The sequence below is a fragment of the Staurois parvus genome, unplaced genomic scaffold, assembly GCF_062004578.1.
Source record: "Staurois parvus isolate SC_StPar_1 unplaced genomic scaffold, SC_StPar_1.0 ptg000001l, whole genome shotgun sequence".
NCBI classification, from domain to species: domain Eukaryota; kingdom Metazoa; phylum Chordata; class Amphibia; order Anura; family Ranidae; genus Staurois; species Staurois parvus.
This window is the reverse complement of record NW_028317797.1, coordinates 5,868,506-5,888,174: the sequence shown is the minus strand read 5'-3', so window position 1 is coordinate 5,888,174 and position 19,669 is coordinate 5,868,506. Positions and strand designations below refer to the sequence as shown.

Below are 19,669 nucleotides of genomic sequence, written 5' to 3'. Positions count from 1 at the left end.
GTAGTGCTACTTGTGTAGGAGCCGCAGGACTACCGTCCAGGTTTCCCCAAAATCTTCGCCTTGCAGTCAGGCACACAGCACATTCACTCATTTTCTTCCATGACCAGTCTAGGGGTGTTGTTTTTGTTGTTTTTATTTTTGGAGAACCTAGATAATGATGAGGAAAATGAGTGGGATTCTCCAAAGATAGGAACTATGTACACTTGAGGACTTTATCTAATCTTCAGGGCAAGCTATAACAGAGTCCATGCTTGAATCAAACAGTGGACTTCAGCTTTAAGGCAGTAGTATAAGTATGAGGGGCGTTCAAGTCAAACCGGGACTTTTAATTTTACAGGTATAAAAAGTGGTGGTACAACATTTAGTAGTAAATGGCAAGTGTGTACTTTTACTGATAGGCAGCGCATATGCCGCGGCCATTCCAGAGACCATTAATCAAGATGGCAGACGTCAGTGTTAGTGGAACAGTGTGTGGTGATGAAGCTTCTTGTGAACGAAGGCATAAAACCCAATGATATCTATTTCAAGCACAGAATGGTTATGAGATGCTCAGCTGCAGTAAGACATTTGAATGGTGTAAGCATTTCAAAAATGGCCATGACATCAGTGACAATCCTGGCCGTGGCGTTTCCCATTCCCAGCTGGTACTGATAAATCCTTCTATGTCGAAGCTTGCCAGGTTTTAGTTAAATGCTGGGATAAGTGTATAAATGTTGCAGGGGAGAATAAATGCAGTTTCCACTCCTTGAAATGTGTTCTTTTATTATATAAACTCAAAAGTCCCAGTTTGACTTGAAGGCCACTCATAATAGTAGTGGCAGTAATTTGTTTATAGCCCCAAAGCAGTGTCCCTTTAAGTAGTAGGACAGGTGGACAAAGCTCTTCGGAACACCAGCTGGTGACTCGCAGCTGACTTCCTAGCACCAGATGGAGTTAAGTAGTACAAAGTCTCTAAGATCCTTTTGGGATGTCTGTATTCACAAGGCCCAAGAGCAGCTGGATGCATTCCTCCATGATACCAGACCAGATCTTCAGTAGACAGCCCCTCAGTCAGCAAGGCAGAACCTGCGTCTCAGCATTCAGACCCTCAGGTTGCCCACCTGAGCCCTACAGCAACAGATGCCTGGGAAAGCAGGCTGGAATAATCCTGGACAGGAAAGACCTAAATCTCAGTGTGCTCTCTGAATATAAATAGTTACCCAGCATGCCATCAGAGTCAGTCTGTCTGGGATAGACTGGGGCTGTATCAATATTCATGATGTCATCTGCAAAGCTCTACACCCTCCATCCTGAAACTTTTCAAACCTTCTAGATGCAGAGGGGGCTATCAGCTTACTAGCAGCAATGCAAACAACAAAAACAACACCCGTAGACTAGTCATTGAAAGAAACAAGCGAATGTGCTGTGTGCCTGGACAAAGATTGTGGGGAAGCCAGGACAGTATACCAGCGGATCCTACGGGAGTAGCGATACATTTGTAAGCCTATCTACCAATGGAGACACCTGTTTCAACGACAACTGTCTAAGAAAGGATTTCCCCTCACTTTGCTGTAATTTATTTTCATTTCCTGTTTTTCCAAACAACAAAAAATTACTGGCACGGATTTTAACTTTCCCTTACTCTCTGCAAAACATAAAACAAACAAACCAAAATTTTGACTATAGAACTTCAAAGGCTTTTGTGGCTAAATTGTAGCAATAAACCTTTATAGGTGTTTATACAGTATATAAATATACAGTTTATTGCATAATACTGTATATATTTAGCCAACGATGTCCTGTTATTTCCAAGCTGAAATCTCTTTTCGCACCAAGTCATTATGTATTTCTGCTGCACAACACCATCTGCCTAAATTGTAGTGTTCTTATATATGCACTTCATTAAGGCTGGTAGTATTCTCATAACAAATGGTGGGTAGGATGGCTGGAACAGTTTGCTCTAAACTACAAATCTCAAAAGAATCCAATATTAGTTCTTTGAATACGCTGTATCTGTATATGCTAATAGATATGGGAAAACAACATTAGCTGCGCGTTTACAATGACAGAGAACAGCAGTAAAGGATATCACTTATGCATTGTTTGCTAATAATGTCACCCAAAGAGCAACTTATCTATTTGTCAGAGAGCAGAAAATGAGCAGAAAACCAATACAGGCATACCTCGATTTATGACTTTTCACATAGCGAAAAATTCGTAAACCAAAACGCTGTTTCCCTTAGGAATGCATTGAAAACCAACAAATCTGTTCTGGAGGTCAGAAAAAAGTAAACGCTACTAAAATACCACATGAGTTATTTTATCAAGTCATGCGGTATTTTAGTAGTGACAACCATGTGTTAATGTCTGAGCTGTCAGTGGGGTTCCCCACTGACAGCTAAATGTAATGTAAAAGAATTGCAGGCAATTAAAAAAATAATTTAAAAAACGGCGTGGGGTCCCTTCTCCCATCCATACCAAGCCCTTCAGGTCTGGTATGGATTTTGAGGGGAACTCCCACACCAAAATTAAAAAGAAAAATGGTGTGGGGGTCCCGACCCCCAAAATCCAAACCAGACCCTTATCTGAGCATGCAGCCCGGTAGGTCAGGAAAGGGGGGGTATGAGCGAGAGCCTCCCCCCTCCTGAACCATACCAGGCCACATGCCCTCAACATGGGGGGATGCTTTGGGGTAGGGGGGCTCCCCCCCACAAAGCACCTTGTCCCCATGTTGATGGGGCCAAGGGCCTCTTCCTCACAACCCTGACAAGTGGTTTTGGGTGTCTGCGGGCATGTGAATGAGTATGGGCTATCTGGTCCTGATACTCATTCACAAAAAACAAAAAGTGTAGTGTGAAAAAAGAGAGAGCACAGCAGAAGCTGTCTCTGAACGGAACTGCCTACAGAGGTGCTAACAGAAAGTGGGGGGATGTGAATGCTAAATTTAGCTTGAGCTGCTAAGCTCTGTAAACAAGTGGCTTTTTTTCCCAAAAGGAGTTAACTAGAAAATATAAAAAAAAAGTCTAAAGCTCAATCTACTTGCTGCACAGGAAAACACAAACTATGCCTATGGAATAGTTTATGTACTGACTAAAATATTATTTTTTATTTTATTTTCAGTTCTGACCATAGTAAATGAAGAAAAATATATATTTCCGTATATACTTATATATATATATATATATATATATATATATATATATATATATATATACACACAGTATATATAAACCACTATAGGTTATCTTTAAAAGTAGTCATTTGTGTCATATCTCTCATTTCTATAAATTATTCCTGGTACTGGTTGTAGAGAGGAATAGGATTTTTTCAGATGAGCATTCTGGAGAAACATGGAATCTCTGTTGTTTTTTTTTTAACTTGACAGATAAGGACTTGGGGGTTATTAAGTGGATAAGGATCTCTGGTTAACACATTATCTCCTCTCTAGGAACATCATTGATTACTCAGAGGCTAGGTGTTACTGGAGAATCATGACACTATATAGAAAAATGCTAGCTTGATACCAGGTTGCTCAAAATAGAAAATTCTTTGCCCATCTAAAACGTGGGGTCTAGTGAGCTACTATGGTGTAAGAAAATATTCTTAATGTATTAAATCAATATTGTGAATAATGCTAATACAAATAAAAATAAAACAATAAAAATGTGAATGAAATTGAAATAATTGGGTTGCCTACACTCAACACACTCATATCAGTGTGTCATAGTGAACCAAAAAAATCATAAACAGTGTCACGCTCCATTAACATTTACAAAAAAGAGTGAAGAAAAGTTTTTGCATAAATTAATTGAAATTAAAATAAATTAAATACAGTCCAGCAACAAATTAAGGCTACGTTCACACTAGCCTCGTTTTTACCGCTTCCCAAACGCCTCTGCCAATTCTGCACATTACAGCACATGGTGCTGTTCTAACGGGAGAGTTTGCGTTGCGTCACGGCAAAACGGACGCCTCCTATTCTCGTCTATGGTGCCGCTCCGCAAACGCCCGGCCGGCATTTGCGGTGCGGTTGCGACGCGGTTGCGGGGCGGACCAACGCTTGCCAAACGCTATAGGGGCGTTTGGCAAGCGTTGGTAAAACAGCCAAGTGTGAACGAGCCCTTATATGATAATGCAATCACACTTCTGCTGTATAAATGTCCTTAATCAATCTGTGACTTTGACATTCCTTCTGGTGATGTGATAAGAAATTATTTGCGTGCAATTCACCAATCATAAAATTCTGTACACCTTCACCTGTTGTGCTCTCACATGGCATATATTTGCACTAAACAAAAAAAAGTTCAAACTATTTGAAAAATCTTTGTTTTAATTATAAAATTTTGCAAACAGGTAATTTTTCTCCTTCACTTATGTGCGTTGATGAGGCTGCACTGATAGGCAGCACTAATGGGCACTGATAGGCAGCACTGATGGGCACTGATAGGCGGCATGGATAGGCACCACTGATGACCTGGCACTGATGATGTTGCACTGATAGGCGGCACTGCTGGGCACTGATGGGTGGCACTGATGGGCAGCACAGATGGGTGGCAGTGCTAGTTGGCGCTGATAGGCAGCACTAATGGGCACTGATGGGTGGCACTGCTGGGCAGCACTGATGGGTGGCACTGCTGGGCACAGGTGGGTGGCACTGATGGACACAGGTGGGTGGCACTGCAGGACACAGGTGGGTGGCACTGCAGGGAACAGGTGGGTGGCACTGATGGGTACAGGTGGGTGGCACTGATGGGTACAGGTGGGTGGCACTCCATATTAATACTTTTAACAGACTGCAATATTTCTTGACTAAGGGAACTATAATACAAGGATTTGTCCACTGTATATCACAATTAAAGCATACATAGACACACAAGATTGCTTTTCTAAAGCAGTAGGGAAGTAAATGTTCATTTTGCAAAGTAAATGTTCACTTAGCTTAGTAAATAATGGGAAGCTGTGTTTACTTTGAATAACCAATCATCTGCAACTGAAATTAAGCAAATTAATTTTTGCTTGCATTTGATTGGAGGAGTGTAGTGAACATAGATTCAACACTAATCACTGTACTAAATGACCACACTATACCCTTTTAGTAAATGTCTACTATAATATCACTGTCGCTAAAACTATTGATAAGTTGAAAAAAAAAGTGATAAAATGTAAATACTACTGTGACAGTATATTGTGCGTATACAGACTAATAAAATATTTTAATTTTAGATTATGAAAATAGGGTGTTAAATGTTTTTAATAATTTGGTAAAACAAAGATGCTGGTTTGTATATATCCACCGTGTAGGCGCTGTATATATAAGGTCATAACACTTTTTTACTTTAGTGAGAGTAGTGATGCATCTGGGTGTTTTTCAATTGAGTAAATATGGTATTTCTAAAAAATTACATCAAATGCATACTGCATAATGCATATGTTTTCTGTCTGTATATTCTATAGTATGGCTATGGCTTCAATGTACAGGTAAATTTTAGGTGAGGGATAAACTTTTATGATAATAAGGTGTATATGGTAACTTTTAAACTGTGAAAATTGGTAGGTTCTGGGCTATTACCAGTGGCTGGATATAATAAAATGCCATATGCAAAACCGTGTAACATTTTGCATAGTGTTTTTCACTATAGCATTTTTTCAATAAGCATTTTTTTTATATTATTACAAAACCTGAAGAAAGAGCTTTAAGACTTTTAACGTTTTTTTTTTTCATTTTTGGTTAGCATCTAAAAGATCTCACTTCTAAAACATGTTGTTGCCTTGTCTACTGAGTATTTGCCTGTAGAATGTATTCCTTTATTCCTGGCTAACAAAATACACCTTTGCTTTGTTTAATGTTAGCCCGATACTAACAATTCTTGTAGACCTTCTACAGTTGGGCTTCAGCTTGTATATGTGTACAGCAAGTGTTTCCAAAGCATTTACAAGGCTTTCAGCCAGCCAGCTTTGCTGAAGACTTTCAGCTCCAGTTTGAAGATGTGAAACAAATAACAGCATGCTATCACTTTAAACAAGTTATTAGCAAGCTTCCGTAAGTTTGGCACTACTTGACATTTGATTAAGGAATCTTTCTTAGAAGTCCAGTATGCTGCAGTGCATTTAATGCACACAATTTAAAGTACCTTATGTTGCAATTTATATTCCATTATTTTTTCTTAGAAAAAAGAATCAGAGAATACAGACATGGCATTCGAATATAGAACATAACACCAGTAGTAAACAAATAAGAAAACATAGCAATGTCTCGAGGGCAGACCAGGAACAATATGACAATTTGTCTGATCAACCAAATTAAACATACAAGTAATCCTAAGCAGGGAAGCACATAAAAATCAAAGAAGATAGTCTTCCCCCTATATCCAGGTGCCCAAAAATGTTCAGAGTCAGAGCTACTAGAGCCCTAAAACCAATGTAAAATAATCAGGAAAAACCCAGCAGAAAAAGAAAAAACAGAAAAAGAGATAAGGAAAATCAGAGAATAGGAAGGTAGAGAGAGGGTCAATCTGGGGCCCATCAGGGAATTGAGATATATCGAATCCAAGGATCCCAAGTGTGGTCAAATTTTTGTGTAGTATTGTTAAGGATATACTGTAGGTGAGCCTGTCATTAACCATGATCTAGTTAAGTTTATTCTTGACATAGTCAAAAGGGACCATTGACTGCTTCCAATACTTGGCAATAGTAAGTCTTGCTGCCAGAAGTAAACATGTAATTCGTTTTGTTGATCTCTGAAAAGCAGTTTTGGGAGTCCTATGGGTATTTATTCCCATCACAGAGTAGATCAGATTAAAGATCCAATTTATGTCGCATTTTAATGTGTGTTGCATAATGGCAGCCCATTTATAAGAATGGAATGCTTAATGTGTCACAATAGGCCAAAAATGAGCCAAAAATCGATCCTGTAACATTTTTAGCAGCACAGTGCACTGCAATGTATAGTAATGTATTACCGCACCATCATATGCTGCATTGCACTTACACTAGAAAGTAGCATTGGTGTGCTATTCAAACTTAATGGCAATGCGCCAAAGTCTGTAGTGGTAAAGCATATTTTAATGCATGCATGGACCATAGGGAATGCTAGAACCTGCTGAGGGCTGCTTTTAAGCTTCCACCCTGCTGCCCAAAGCTTGCTTGTATGGGCTCACTCCTGAGTCCATAGACACAGACAGCAGGGCTTTGCCCTTTCCCCTGCTCCCTCATCATAGGATTTGATTGCCAGCAGCAGGAGTCAATGGCTCCAATTTGGCCTGTGAAGAGGAAGTGAGCGGAGAGAGTCGCTGCTCTAGTGCACATTGCTGGATCGAGATCGGGCTCAGATAGGTTTAAGGAGTGGTTGTGGGGGGATCCTGGGCACAGAGAATACATTAAGGTAAAAAAAAAACGTTAAGGCCATAGAACTACTTTAAAGCTAAACATCTGGCCAAATTTACAGTACACTTTATGAAAATAAGCCATTCTATGATTGGACAAGGGATGGTCCTGTTGTTCATTCACCCCTCCTCTCCCCTTTCCAATTATAGAATACCTTATTTTCTGTGAATAGAATACAAGACATTTTATCATTGTGAAGTGATAGAGGGAAAGCTGTACTGTACAAGACTCAAGTTACAGCAGATCCCAGAAAATCAAAGCTGACAGTAAATCTTTCATGAAGACAACAAAGATTTTTAGCACCCCCAGCAGCCCTTTGAATGTAGTATATGCTCATTTACAGATAACTAAGCTTGTACAATATAAAGCAAAAAAATATTTTTTCTCCCTAGAGTTTGCTTTAGAATCTTTATTAAACCTGTCAGAAAGCAAAACAATTATGTAAACAGTATTGGAGTGAAGTAATGTTCGTTCCTGGACACATATTCTACATACAATTCAACAATATAACAATAATTCTCTGACAATTAAGAGCTTCAATAAACGTGGTAATTACTGGATTACAGGTATCATTATCTTGGAAAAGCAAATGAACTATTATAACTTTATTCTACTTAGAGACCTGTAGACAATAATATACAGTACATCAATAAACACGACCTTACCTGTCAACAGCTATGGCAAGTAGAGCATTTGTAGAGACATAAAGTGATACAGTTCTGAGATAATTGACGGATGCACAGAGGATATGTCCATGTTCCCAAGACAGCTGTTTCACAACATAATAGTCCATCTCAAAAGGACAGCAAACTATGGCTACGATAAAATCGGAAATGGCCAGATTGGCAATTAGCAGGTTGGTCAAATTCCTGAGCTTTTTGTATCTGGCAAGTGCTGCAATGAAAATAAAGTTCCCAATGCCACAAATGAGCATAATACAAACAAGAGCCACTCCAATGACGATCTTTGCAGCGTAAAATGTCCTTGTTTTGGTTACATCTTCGTCATCACTAAATTCATAATCACTGTAGGTATAGTTTAAGGGAAAATTATAGTTTCTTGAGAAGAATTCTTCACTTTGGATGTAATTCGCAGCCACTTTGTCGTAGTTCATGTTGGGAGACCAGTTGAACTGCTTATAAAAGAACTTGTTGAAGGGACACAAGGACTTGTCTGTTCTGACCAGTGATACCTAGTCAATAGTTGACTCTTGAAAAGCCAAGTCAATTCTCAGTTAATATAATTTGAGAAGGAATAAAATTGGTTTCTGATCCATTTCTGATCTGTAACAGAGTATTGTAAATGATCAGATAATTACATCCATCACCTCAAGTCACAATTGTATTAGAAAGTTTACAATAATAGTGCATGACAATGAATACTCAGTGAATAAACGCTACACCATTCCTCAAATATATTGTGGTAGTTAAAAGAAATTTAGTTCAGGCAATATCTAAAATATCCTGCATTTGAGAAAGAATAAAATTGGTTTCTGATCCAGTTCTGATTTGTAACAGAGTATTGAAAATGATCAGATAATTACATCCATCACCTCAAGTCACAATTGTATTAGAAAGTTTACAATGATAGTCCATAGCAATGAATAATCAGTGAATAAACGATACACCATTCCTCAAATGTATTGTGGTAATTAAAATAAATTTAGTTAATAACAATAACTAAAATATACTCCATTTTCTGTATTTAAAGACTGAAAAAAATAATTTTTCAATTTAGATTGCATAAAATGTTATTATTATTGAGTGGCTAGCTAAAACTCACAACAATTCTGTAAACTTATAGAAAGAACGGGAAAGTATACGGGCTTACAGGAGAGAACTCAGGTTGGAAATTAAAAGTAGAATGATTCAGCAATAGTCCAAAGAGCAGGCAGCAGACATAGCAGGGAGATACCCTGATATTCACCATCAGGGCAATAGATCTAGACTCAGGGCCTTTACAGTCAAAAACAAGTTTAAAATAAGTTCATCTACATATCCTTGATTACCAGCCTAACCTATGGGCTAACAGTGTACCCTTCCCCCAACCAAACCTTAAAACGTAACCTAATCCTAATGTAAACTCTTTCAGTTTTTGGTTACAAAGGAGAAAAATTACTTCTGTCTGTGTTTCTACTAGGGCTTTTTATCTACACTGTTTATCCTGGCAACCATTGTGGGCAAACTAAAAATATTACAATTGTTACCAAAACTGGAGGTGAGAGAAAATCTTCCTGTTCTAGTGACAACTATACAAAAGGGGATTCCCCACACTTTTGAGAGATGTATTCTCACTGGGGCCCAAACCCCCCCCAAAAAAAAACACTGGGGCACAAAAAACCCTAATGCATGTTGTAAGCACATCCTACTCTAGCCATAGCTAAAATGGTTTTGGATTTAAATTTTTAAGTTTTATCCTTTCCTTGAAAGTGAACCCAAAATACTAACCTTACCCCTTAACACATTGGGGTGGATTTACTAAAGGAATATAGACTGTGCACTTTGCAAGTGCAGTGGCACCCTGCAAGTGCAGTTGTTCCAGAACTTACTACATGGGGGAAAGCTCTGCTGACTTCCATCATCCAATCATGTGCAAGCAAAAATATTGTTTTTTTAAATTTCCTGTGCATGTGATTGGGTATTCTTTGTAAAGTGAAGTTTTATCTCATTCACTAGGTTCTGGAGCAACTGCACATGCAAAGTGCACAGTCTTTTTGCCTTTAGTAAATCAAACCCACTATCTCAGCTTTATTAATAGGTAATATTAACTCTTGACATTTACCCATAACTTCAAAAATGTTAACATAAAAAATTTAATATTTAACTTCTAAACCCCTGATCTTTAGTCCTAACCTCAGTGATTGTAAAGGATCAATTTATTTTTTTTTTAAATAACAAACATGTTATACTTAACTGGTTTTGCACAGAGCAGCCCACCCTCTTCTATGGACCCCTGCTGGTGCTCCTGCCCATTTTTTTTTTACCTTAATGCATTCAATGCACTAAGATAAAAAAACCTTCTGCATGCAGCCCCCCCCCCCTTATACTTTCATTAAGATAAAAAAACCTTCTGCAAAACACCTTCTGCATGCAACCCCCCCCCCCCTTTCCTTATACTTACCTGAGCCTAATCTCGATTCACCAATGTGCACAAGAGCAGAGGCTCTTTTGACTCTCTCCTCTCTCATTGGTTCAGAGACAGCAGCGGAAGGCGGGGGGGCTGCATGTAGAAGGTTTTTTATCTTAATGCATAGAATGCATTGAGGTATAAAAAAAACCTTTTGTCTTTAGAACCACTTTATTCTAACGTTTAGTAATTAACCCCTGGAAACCTATACTTACCTTGTTGGGTGCAAAATCATTCAACATAAAAAGGACCTTCTGCTGCTCTGAGGTTTTGGCAACAAAAATAACTATTTTAGGGATATGAGTTTGGCAAAGTTGTCTGCTCTGAAATTTGTCTCTATACCTTTTTTGCAGTCACGAAGCAGAGTGAAAAACAACAGAATGTACATTACTTCAGATTATTAAAAAAGTTTAATTAATGTTGATTGTACATATCTGGAGTTGTACTTTCCTCATAAAAAAGAATATAAAACCATAACATTTCTGCTACACTTAACTAGTAAAACGTGCACAAAAATTTCACTATGAAATGCAGGGAAAAGAACTCCATTGAGATCCTATCACAAAAAGTCATAGTCAACTTAAGCCTTGGCTGTGCAATACTGCACTCAACACATTTTTAAAAGATCACATTTTTACACCTTTCAGTTTAAATCGAAAATGTAATGGGTCTTTTATTCTAGCTGCTGGAAAACCTTTTATCTGCCATTTGAGGATCCTAACAAGTGAATCTATAAGGGCAGCCATGGAAGTCCCCAGCTAATGGCCTGTTACCTACATGTGACTTATAGCTGCCGTCGATGTTGCTTGTCATTGAATGTCAGAAGGTGCTCAGTACCCATCAGTAAGAAGACACACTGCTTTATGCTCTTTGTACCTGGAGGGCTCACTACCTCCTTTTTGGAATGTGGCATAATTGTAGTTTGCAGACAGCTAGAATTCATCTTTCCCTTTTTCACTGTGGTAAAATGATACTTGATTTGTTAATATAAATAACTGCTCTTTACACAGACTGCTTTTTGTTTTTATTCATGCAGCAAGATTGCCAAAGGGTTACCTACAAAATTAAAGCTAAAGATACCTATGGACTTTAGATGACAGCTAGTTGCATGTCTGATCTGGCCGTTGAACGGTCTTTGCAATTAGATTTTTGTTATGCACAAAAATGCATGTTTGACATTGTAACATCCATACTCTTTCCTATATAGGAAGGTGGGGGGGGGGGGGGGGCACTTAAGCTGTAAGCGATCTTATGGATGAAACAATTAACTTTGCCCTCAAGGGAGCTTGCAAATGCATAAAAATGTACCTCAATCTGGATTTTTATAGTGCCAACAGTTTGTGCAGTGCTGTACAATATAAAGGGGGACAGTACAATTACAATACAGTTCAATACAGAAGGAATAGGAGGGCCCTGCTCATGGAGCTTACAACCTAAAGGGAAGGGGAGATGGTACAAAAAGTAATAGCTGTATGGGATGATTTTATGGAAGAAACTCAATTATGGCTTTTTAGGTGGAGGTGGGGTAGGATTCCATGAATAAATGGGTTTTCAAGGATTGCCTAAAGGCGGACAGGGTAGGAGTTGACCTGACATACTGGGGTAGGGATTTCCAGAGGATGGGAGAAGTTCTGGAAAAGTCCTGGAAGCAAGCATGGGAGGAGGTAACAAGGGAGCTAGAGAGCAGGAGGTCTTGGAAGGAGCAGAGAGGACAATTTGGGTGATATCTGCAGATGAGGTTGGTGATATAGTTGGGGGCAATGTTTTGGATGGCTTTATACGTTGTGGTTACTATTCTGAATTGTACACATTGGGCTATTGGAAGCCAGTGAAGAAAATGGATGCATGCATTCCATTACCTTTAAACATGAATGATGGTAGTAAAAGATCTTACCACTATGATTGTCCTGAAAATCTAGCCACTGTGTGACTGAATGCATTATTTGGTTTCACCAAAAAGGTTCAGTCACAGTTAGGTATTGCTGTATGTATTACTAATGCTCAGGAGCCCTTGTTCTTGCTGTCTTGTAGTCCACAACATAGTCTTTGCCTATCACTCTAGTTCAGTGAAGGAACCTGCAATATTTGTTACAGTTTCTGACTGGGTTTGCTAAAGCAAAAATAAACTGGACCCTGTGGGATAAGTGACAACTGCATGTCGACAGTTTAAATGAGACTTAGCTGATCACCCCTTCAACTTAATAATGTGAACTCTTAATAATATTTTCAATCATTTTTACATCCTATGATGTGGATAATGTTTTTCAGAGCAAAGTGTAAATCTGCCGAAAGTGAGAGGGAAAAAAAACAAACAAAAACAATTTGTTGTAGTAACCTGGGAAATACATTTGCTCTTGGCACAAACAATAGCATTGTAAAGAAAGCTCCTGAGAAGATTATTACTTGTGCTGTTGTTCCCAGAAGCAGAAATACTGCACCAGTCAAACATCATCCCCAACCTTTTCTATATCATAAACCTATAATGACCAGTTTGTACCTCGTAAGAAATTCAATATCTATATCGCTTCTATCTAAAAACACTTTAAAAGAATAAACCAAAAACTAAAAAAAACCCTAAATAAATACATACAATAGGTAAATATCATGGGGTATGATATAAGATTTGTAGACCTGTATATTATTCTATAGCAAGTCAATTGCAGCATATTTATGGATTTAGTTACTAAAAATCAAACACAAAATTTCTGCAGCAAACTGAAATATACCATTTATTGAAAAAAGAAAGTTTTTTTTCCAATAGCCAAACAGTATTCACGCTTAATATGAAATCTATACCGCTCTTCTGTGGGTTCAGTGTAATTTATAACATGGCAACTAGTCAAATTACATTTCATATTCTGAGAATAGGGTAGAGAATAAAGGCTAAAATCTGATTGGTTGCTATGGGGCAACAATCCATTTTTCATAATTATACCTCAAATAATGCCGAAAGAGGCCATAATAATTAGATCTTAATTATGTCTTTTTTTTCCCAGTGCAATTAGAAAGGGGATAGAGTTGATAATTCACAAAATCTACTCAAACAAGTTCAGGTACCTACAATAATGTATAAAAAATTGATACAAAAACATCTTTGTGTAGCAGACATTTGCTATAAATAATTTGTGTACTGTGATACTAACAAAGCCTCAGCTTTGATTCGATAGATGTTAAGTACAATGTTCTGGACAACATAATGACATTTCTTCCAAGAACTGCAGCAGTTACTAAACTATGAACAACTTAGACCGCAGGCTATGTATTTTATAATGAGAACAAAATAATCATGCTGAGTATTACCTTCACGCGTCATCGCCTTTCTGCAGTTATTAAGTTATCTTGTTTACTATCAATATTCAAATATATTATATCTTTTAATAACCTATAACTTTAAAAGGTAATACTTTGTAATTTTTTTTTTATTAACATATTTCTAAAAGTGGGGACTTCTGGCATTATTCTGATCACAGGCGGTTGTACTAGAAGTACCCACTAATAAATTGTATTTCATGTTTAGCATTGACAGCCTACATTTTAAATGTATACATTTAGCCAGTTCATTATACTACTAAAAAAAAAATCAATCTATTTCCGCTATCTCAAATGATTGTTAATTATTATAGACACACTCTTAGTCAAATTGTTTGAAATACATTTAGAGGAAGAAAAACAAGATCCTCTCTTTTTTATAACCTGTCAGTTGTATTCTGTTGAATGTTGACGCTTTAAAGACGAACTGGTACTCATGCAGTTTTCAATACAGTTCAATAAAAAAGGAACAAACTAGAATCACTCAATATATTTCTCTTGATCTATCTATCTATCTATCTATCTATCTATCTATCTATCTATCTATCTATTATTGCTCAGTCTATCTATCTATCTATCTATCTATCTATCTATCTATCTATCTATCATTGCTCAGTCTATCTATCTATCTATCTATCTATCTATCTATCTATCTATCTATCTATCTATCTATTATTGCTCAGCCTAGCTATCTATCTATTATTGCTCAGCCTATCTATCTATCTATTATTGCTCAGTCTATCTATCTATCTATCTATCTATCTATCTATCTATCTATCTATTTATCTATTATTGCTCAGCCTATCTATCTATCTATCTATCTATCTATCTATCTATCTATCTATCTATCTATCTATCATTGCTCAGTCTTTTTATCTATTATTGCTCAGTCTATCTATCTATCTATCTATCTATCTATCTATCTATCTATCTATCTATTATTGCTCAGTCTATCTATCTATCTATCTATCTATCTATCTATCTATTATTGCTCAGCCTATCTATCTATCTATCTATCTATCTATCTATCTATCTATCTATCCTCATTAAATACTTTGCGAAATGATTTTTTGTTTATAAATGCTGTGCAAAATGTATAATACTTTTAAATAATGATAATAATGGAACCATTTCTATTTATAAAGCTAAACAATAACTAAAGCAAAGTCAGAAAACATAAGGGAAACTAAAAAAAAAAACCCCCAAAGCGTAAATCATTAAAAGGAAAATCATTACCTGTGCTGTGCTGCTTTGCCTGAACCAAATGCTTCATTCTGTAGAAGGAAAATCAAACTCTTTCACTGGTAAGTAATAGTGTTTTGATCTGATCCTTTTTTAGGCTGCCTTACCAGTGATCATATGTGCATTTCCAAATTCTGCTTCTGTGTATTGAGAAACCCCAAGGACCTCCTATACAGGTCTGTCTTTGCAGCTTGCTATTAATTGCATGTACTGCTGCCCCCTAATGTTCTTTTTCCAAACTGCAGCACAGTTTGGCTGTGCTGTTCTTCTAATTAATAACAATGGCTCATGCAGATAAAAACATGGTTTATGGATCGATACACAGGAGGGGTGCATTTCCTTTATGAGCTACTGTGCAGCACTTGCTGCCTAGGGACATCTCACTATTATTTATAATTGTGATTAATATCAATAAGAAGAAAATAATGTCAAGTTCCCAGGGTCTGCATGCTCATCATATCGCATAATACATTTTGTAGAATCAAACAAAAAATTCATTGACTACAGAAAACCACAAATGCTATAAAATTCAGTTCATAGTGAGTGTGATAAATTGCTATTACAATAATGCTGTTATCATTAAAATGGAGCTATCATACATAATGTGATAATATTCTCCCATTAAAGAAGAACTACAGGGAAGAGGGTATCAACATCTAAATCGATTACATAACAACTATGTTATTTCAACATAGGTTTTAAACCTTTCCTACTCGACCCAAAACAAAACAGCTACACCTAAAGCACAACTAAAGGCAAAACTTTTTTTTAATTTTTTATTGTTGGGCAGAGTGAAGAGAGATTAGAACACCTATTCATTTTTTTTTTGCTGTCTGTGCCTCCATTAGGGAGATTTCCCCTCTCTGTTTGTCCTATTTACCATCATCATTGAAAGGGAATGTAAAAGAAAATTCCAAATTTTGGGTTGTCCCCACAAAAGTAATAGAGGGGAAGTCTTCCAATGGGGACACTAGTTATGGAGACCCGGGGGTCCCCAAGGAATTCCCTTAATTTTCCAGGAATTTCCTCTCTCTTCCTATTTGGCTATGGGACATAAAGTGAAGGGAAATCTCTGCAATGGGATACAGATGGCGGGGAAAAAAATCTGACAGGTTTTAACCACTTTCTGTCTGGTCTATGTATATAAACGGCCTGACGGGAGCAGTGCAGGAGCGAGTTGCCGTTCATAAACGGCGCCTGTTATTTTAACCTGTGCCCGCTCCAGGTCCCGATCATGTGATCACTGATTGGCCAATCAGTGATCACATGAATAGTAGTAAGCAAAATGTCACTTCTGACATCATTGCTTACTACGTGTAAAATCTGTGAATGATCACAGAGATCACATGGTACAAGACTATTCACAAAAGCCTTGTACCATGTGACAAGCTGTGACCAATCACAGCTCACACAGTATTTCTCAATGGCTGCAAGAAAGCAGCCGGAGAGAAGGAGAAATGATTGCTTTTACAGCCTTTACCGTGTAAAAGCAATCAGTATGAAAAAAAAAATCTTCATCACCCCCCACAAGTAGTATAGTGTCACTATGGTGACACTGTACTGCTAGGGTGACAGTATGTTAAAAAGAAAAAAAAACATAAATAATTATATAAAAAACTAAAATAAAAATGTCAAATTATTTTTTTGGTTATAAACTAATTTGGGTTATTTTTTTTTACTAAAAAGATAACTGAATACATTTTGGCCAAGATTTATGAAGAAAGATTTTATAAGAAAAACACTTTTTTTCAAAATTGTTGGACTTTTTCATTTATATAGCAGAAAAAAAAATCTCAGTGGTGACTAAATACCACCAAAATAAAGCTTTATCTGTCTCAAAAAAATGCAAAAAAAATTCATATGGGTACAGTGTTGCATGACCGCGCAATTGTCATTCAAAGTGTGATAGCGCTGAAAGCTGAAAATTGGCCTGGACAGGAAGGGGGTAAAAGTGTTTAGACTTGAAGTGGTTAAAACCCTCTCTTGCTCTATCTAAAATGAAAAAACAAAAATGTTTTGCCTATAGTTCTACTTTGAACATCAGAGTTATTTCATAACGTTCCAGTAAAAATCAGATGTAAACTGGAATTCATGGCTACTGTCATAAATACCTTATAGGAGAGATTTCAGTAATCATATTCCTCTCTACTTCACTTTGTATATAAGCCATGTTGTGACATGTGTCAGAGAGTTGTATATAACCATGAACAGACAGTCAGGAACCTTTTATGAAAATTCTAGATATGTTCATGAAGCAGCATTACCCTTTTCAACAGTAGATGGGCCGTTCACGCTCATATGAATGTTCATGAAAATTCACAAATAGTAAAATTATGACAATCTGATGCAGTCATGCTAAAAGGTCAAGACCAGAAAAAATACACAACTCTACTATATAGAAGCTCTGTGTTATGTCTGTTCGGAGATTGCAGTGATGTGTGAGCTGAACATTCATCATGGTCTAATAAGCAATCAATCCATTCTGTTAGCTGGTAAAAGGGCCCTTTGGACCCCTTACTGGTTATCTTTTGCATTGTGAGGACTGTGAATAGACCCCTTGCATACCTTCATTCCTTTCAGGAGCATGGGTCCTCTGACAACCCTTACTCACATATGGGCCTATAATATTGTAATGGTGTGGTGCATCCAAAAGGGGTAATTGCTCTTATTTAGACTTTCTTGTCGGCCATTACAGTGAATGTGAGGAGAATCCTTGGCTGGTTTTGCATAGCCCTGACCCTGGAGAAGTCCTGTCCCTATTTATGGCTTCCAGAGACCCCCCGTAAGGATCAGCATTAACGCTATTATACAAGTAGCGTTCTGGTGAGTGCACATCCATATAAGATGGTGGATTCCCATGTTGGATCATGAGCACTCACAAGCATCCCATCTGGTATTGCTGCACCTTGTAGTTCCACGATCACTGGGCATTGCTGTGACCTGTAGTGCCACAGACTATGTATAATTACTAATATTGCTAAAAAGCGCACACGTATCACTTGACACTTCTGTGCCATGAACTATTTATATTCACTATTTATGTTTAGATATTTGCATTTTTTTTATGATTCTATGATTTTATATGATCTGAAACATTTTTATTGTATGAACACTTCTATTCATATAAGCACTCTATGATTGCATTTGTTACTTATGCGTTAGTGCTGCACTTACATTTGAATTGACTATAGAGTTATCAACTACATCATGATGCAGCACACCTATGAGGCTTAGTTCCAAGCTATATTATATTGATCTTTCAATGACTGATCCATACCTATGTCTTATGAGAATTACGTTACATGCTTTACTAAATTCAGTGGTATACCTGCTTCACAGCATATTTAGTAAAGAAAATTCTAATTCTCTTATCTCTGATTTGGAAAAATGACAGTTTTATGCTATATACTGTATATATATATCTCAAAATACCTGAAAAATAATGGATCATAACTTCCAGATGTGTACTATTATGAATATCATTATCATTATAAATTGTTTCTTGCATGGCAGATATCTTACTTATTCAGGTAGAATCTTGAATAAAACACAAGGCATGTGTTCCAACTTATGTTGGACTCATGTTTGGACCCAAGCTATATCTTACGCATTGACAGTAAATCTTTTAAGGTTTCGAAAGCTATGAAGAAATTATTTTCTCATAATATATCTGATCCATGTATTCTGTGATAGGAGAAGATCTGCCTACAAGCACTCTGTGATCTCAAGGATATACAGTATACAGTATCTGGTCTAAACAAGAAACATATTACCTGAAACATTCATGCAACACAAACACTTATTTTTAAATGTTCTCAAGAGTTGCAGATTGATCATTTTCCATCCCTTACTGAGTATTAAAGGTATTTGAAGCGAAGCCATGAACTGTGGACAGACTTTCAACTTGCAGGAATATTATGAACATAGCACACTTTATATTATTTCCTAGAGAAAAATAAAATATCCTAAAAGGATATGATTTTGAAATAAATATAAAATCCATCCTGTACACAAATAAATTGAGAAGGTACAATTTCTGAACTGGATGAATGAGTGAGGTGTAGCCCTGCAGGTACTGAGTACCATGTTTTAGACTAACTGTTACTAATTCCTAACAGTGAGGGTTATTTACTAAAGGTGGAAAGTGCAATATCTGGAGCACCTCTACATAGCAACCAATCATCTTCCAGGTTTTATTGCCAAAGCTTTAATGAACAGGTTGAGGTTGGAAGCTGATTGGTTATCACGCACAGTCGCACCAGATTGTGAGTGCTCCAGTTTTAGTAACTGGAGCTCCCCTTGTGTGTGTGTTTGATGGCTTTTCAATGGGTTTATTGGGGTCTGGCTGTATCTGCACTGAAGAGAAATGGGTTTCTTAGGTTGGGCTGCATCACATTAGGGAAAATTGGCCATTTTTCAACTTACCGGTCCTTAGGTATCTCCTTTTAATTCCACCAAGTAATTCTTGGAATAACACATTTCCTGTCCTTTCATGGCTACATTCACTTCATTTCTGGCAAGATTAACAGGTAGTCTCTGTACTTGTTAAAAATATTCTTAGCCTGAAAGAGGAAAACTAACACAGCCACTATATCGCAGGTAAGCCTCACTATATCACATTTTTGTTTTG

The 19,669-nt window shown here is 37.1% G+C and overlaps 1 protein-coding gene across 1 annotated transcript in view; it reads right to left on the bottom strand.

Moving 5' to 3' along the window:
* PROKR1 (prokineticin receptor 1) overlaps positions 1–15,183 on the bottom strand; it is a 43,071-nt gene extending 27,888 nt beyond the window's left edge. Inside the window, exons 1-2 of the mRNA XM_089654851.1 lie at positions 15,034–15,183; positions 8,028–8,645 (exon numbers count right to left, since the gene is read on the bottom strand). Coding sequence (XP_089510977.1) covers positions 8,028–8,476 — 449 coding nt within the window. The 5' untranslated portion in view covers positions 8,477–8,645; positions 15,034–15,183. The remainder of the gene's footprint in view (positions 1–8,027; positions 8,646–15,033) is intronic.
* Between the last annotated feature and the right edge of the window lie 4,486 nt (positions 15,184–19,669).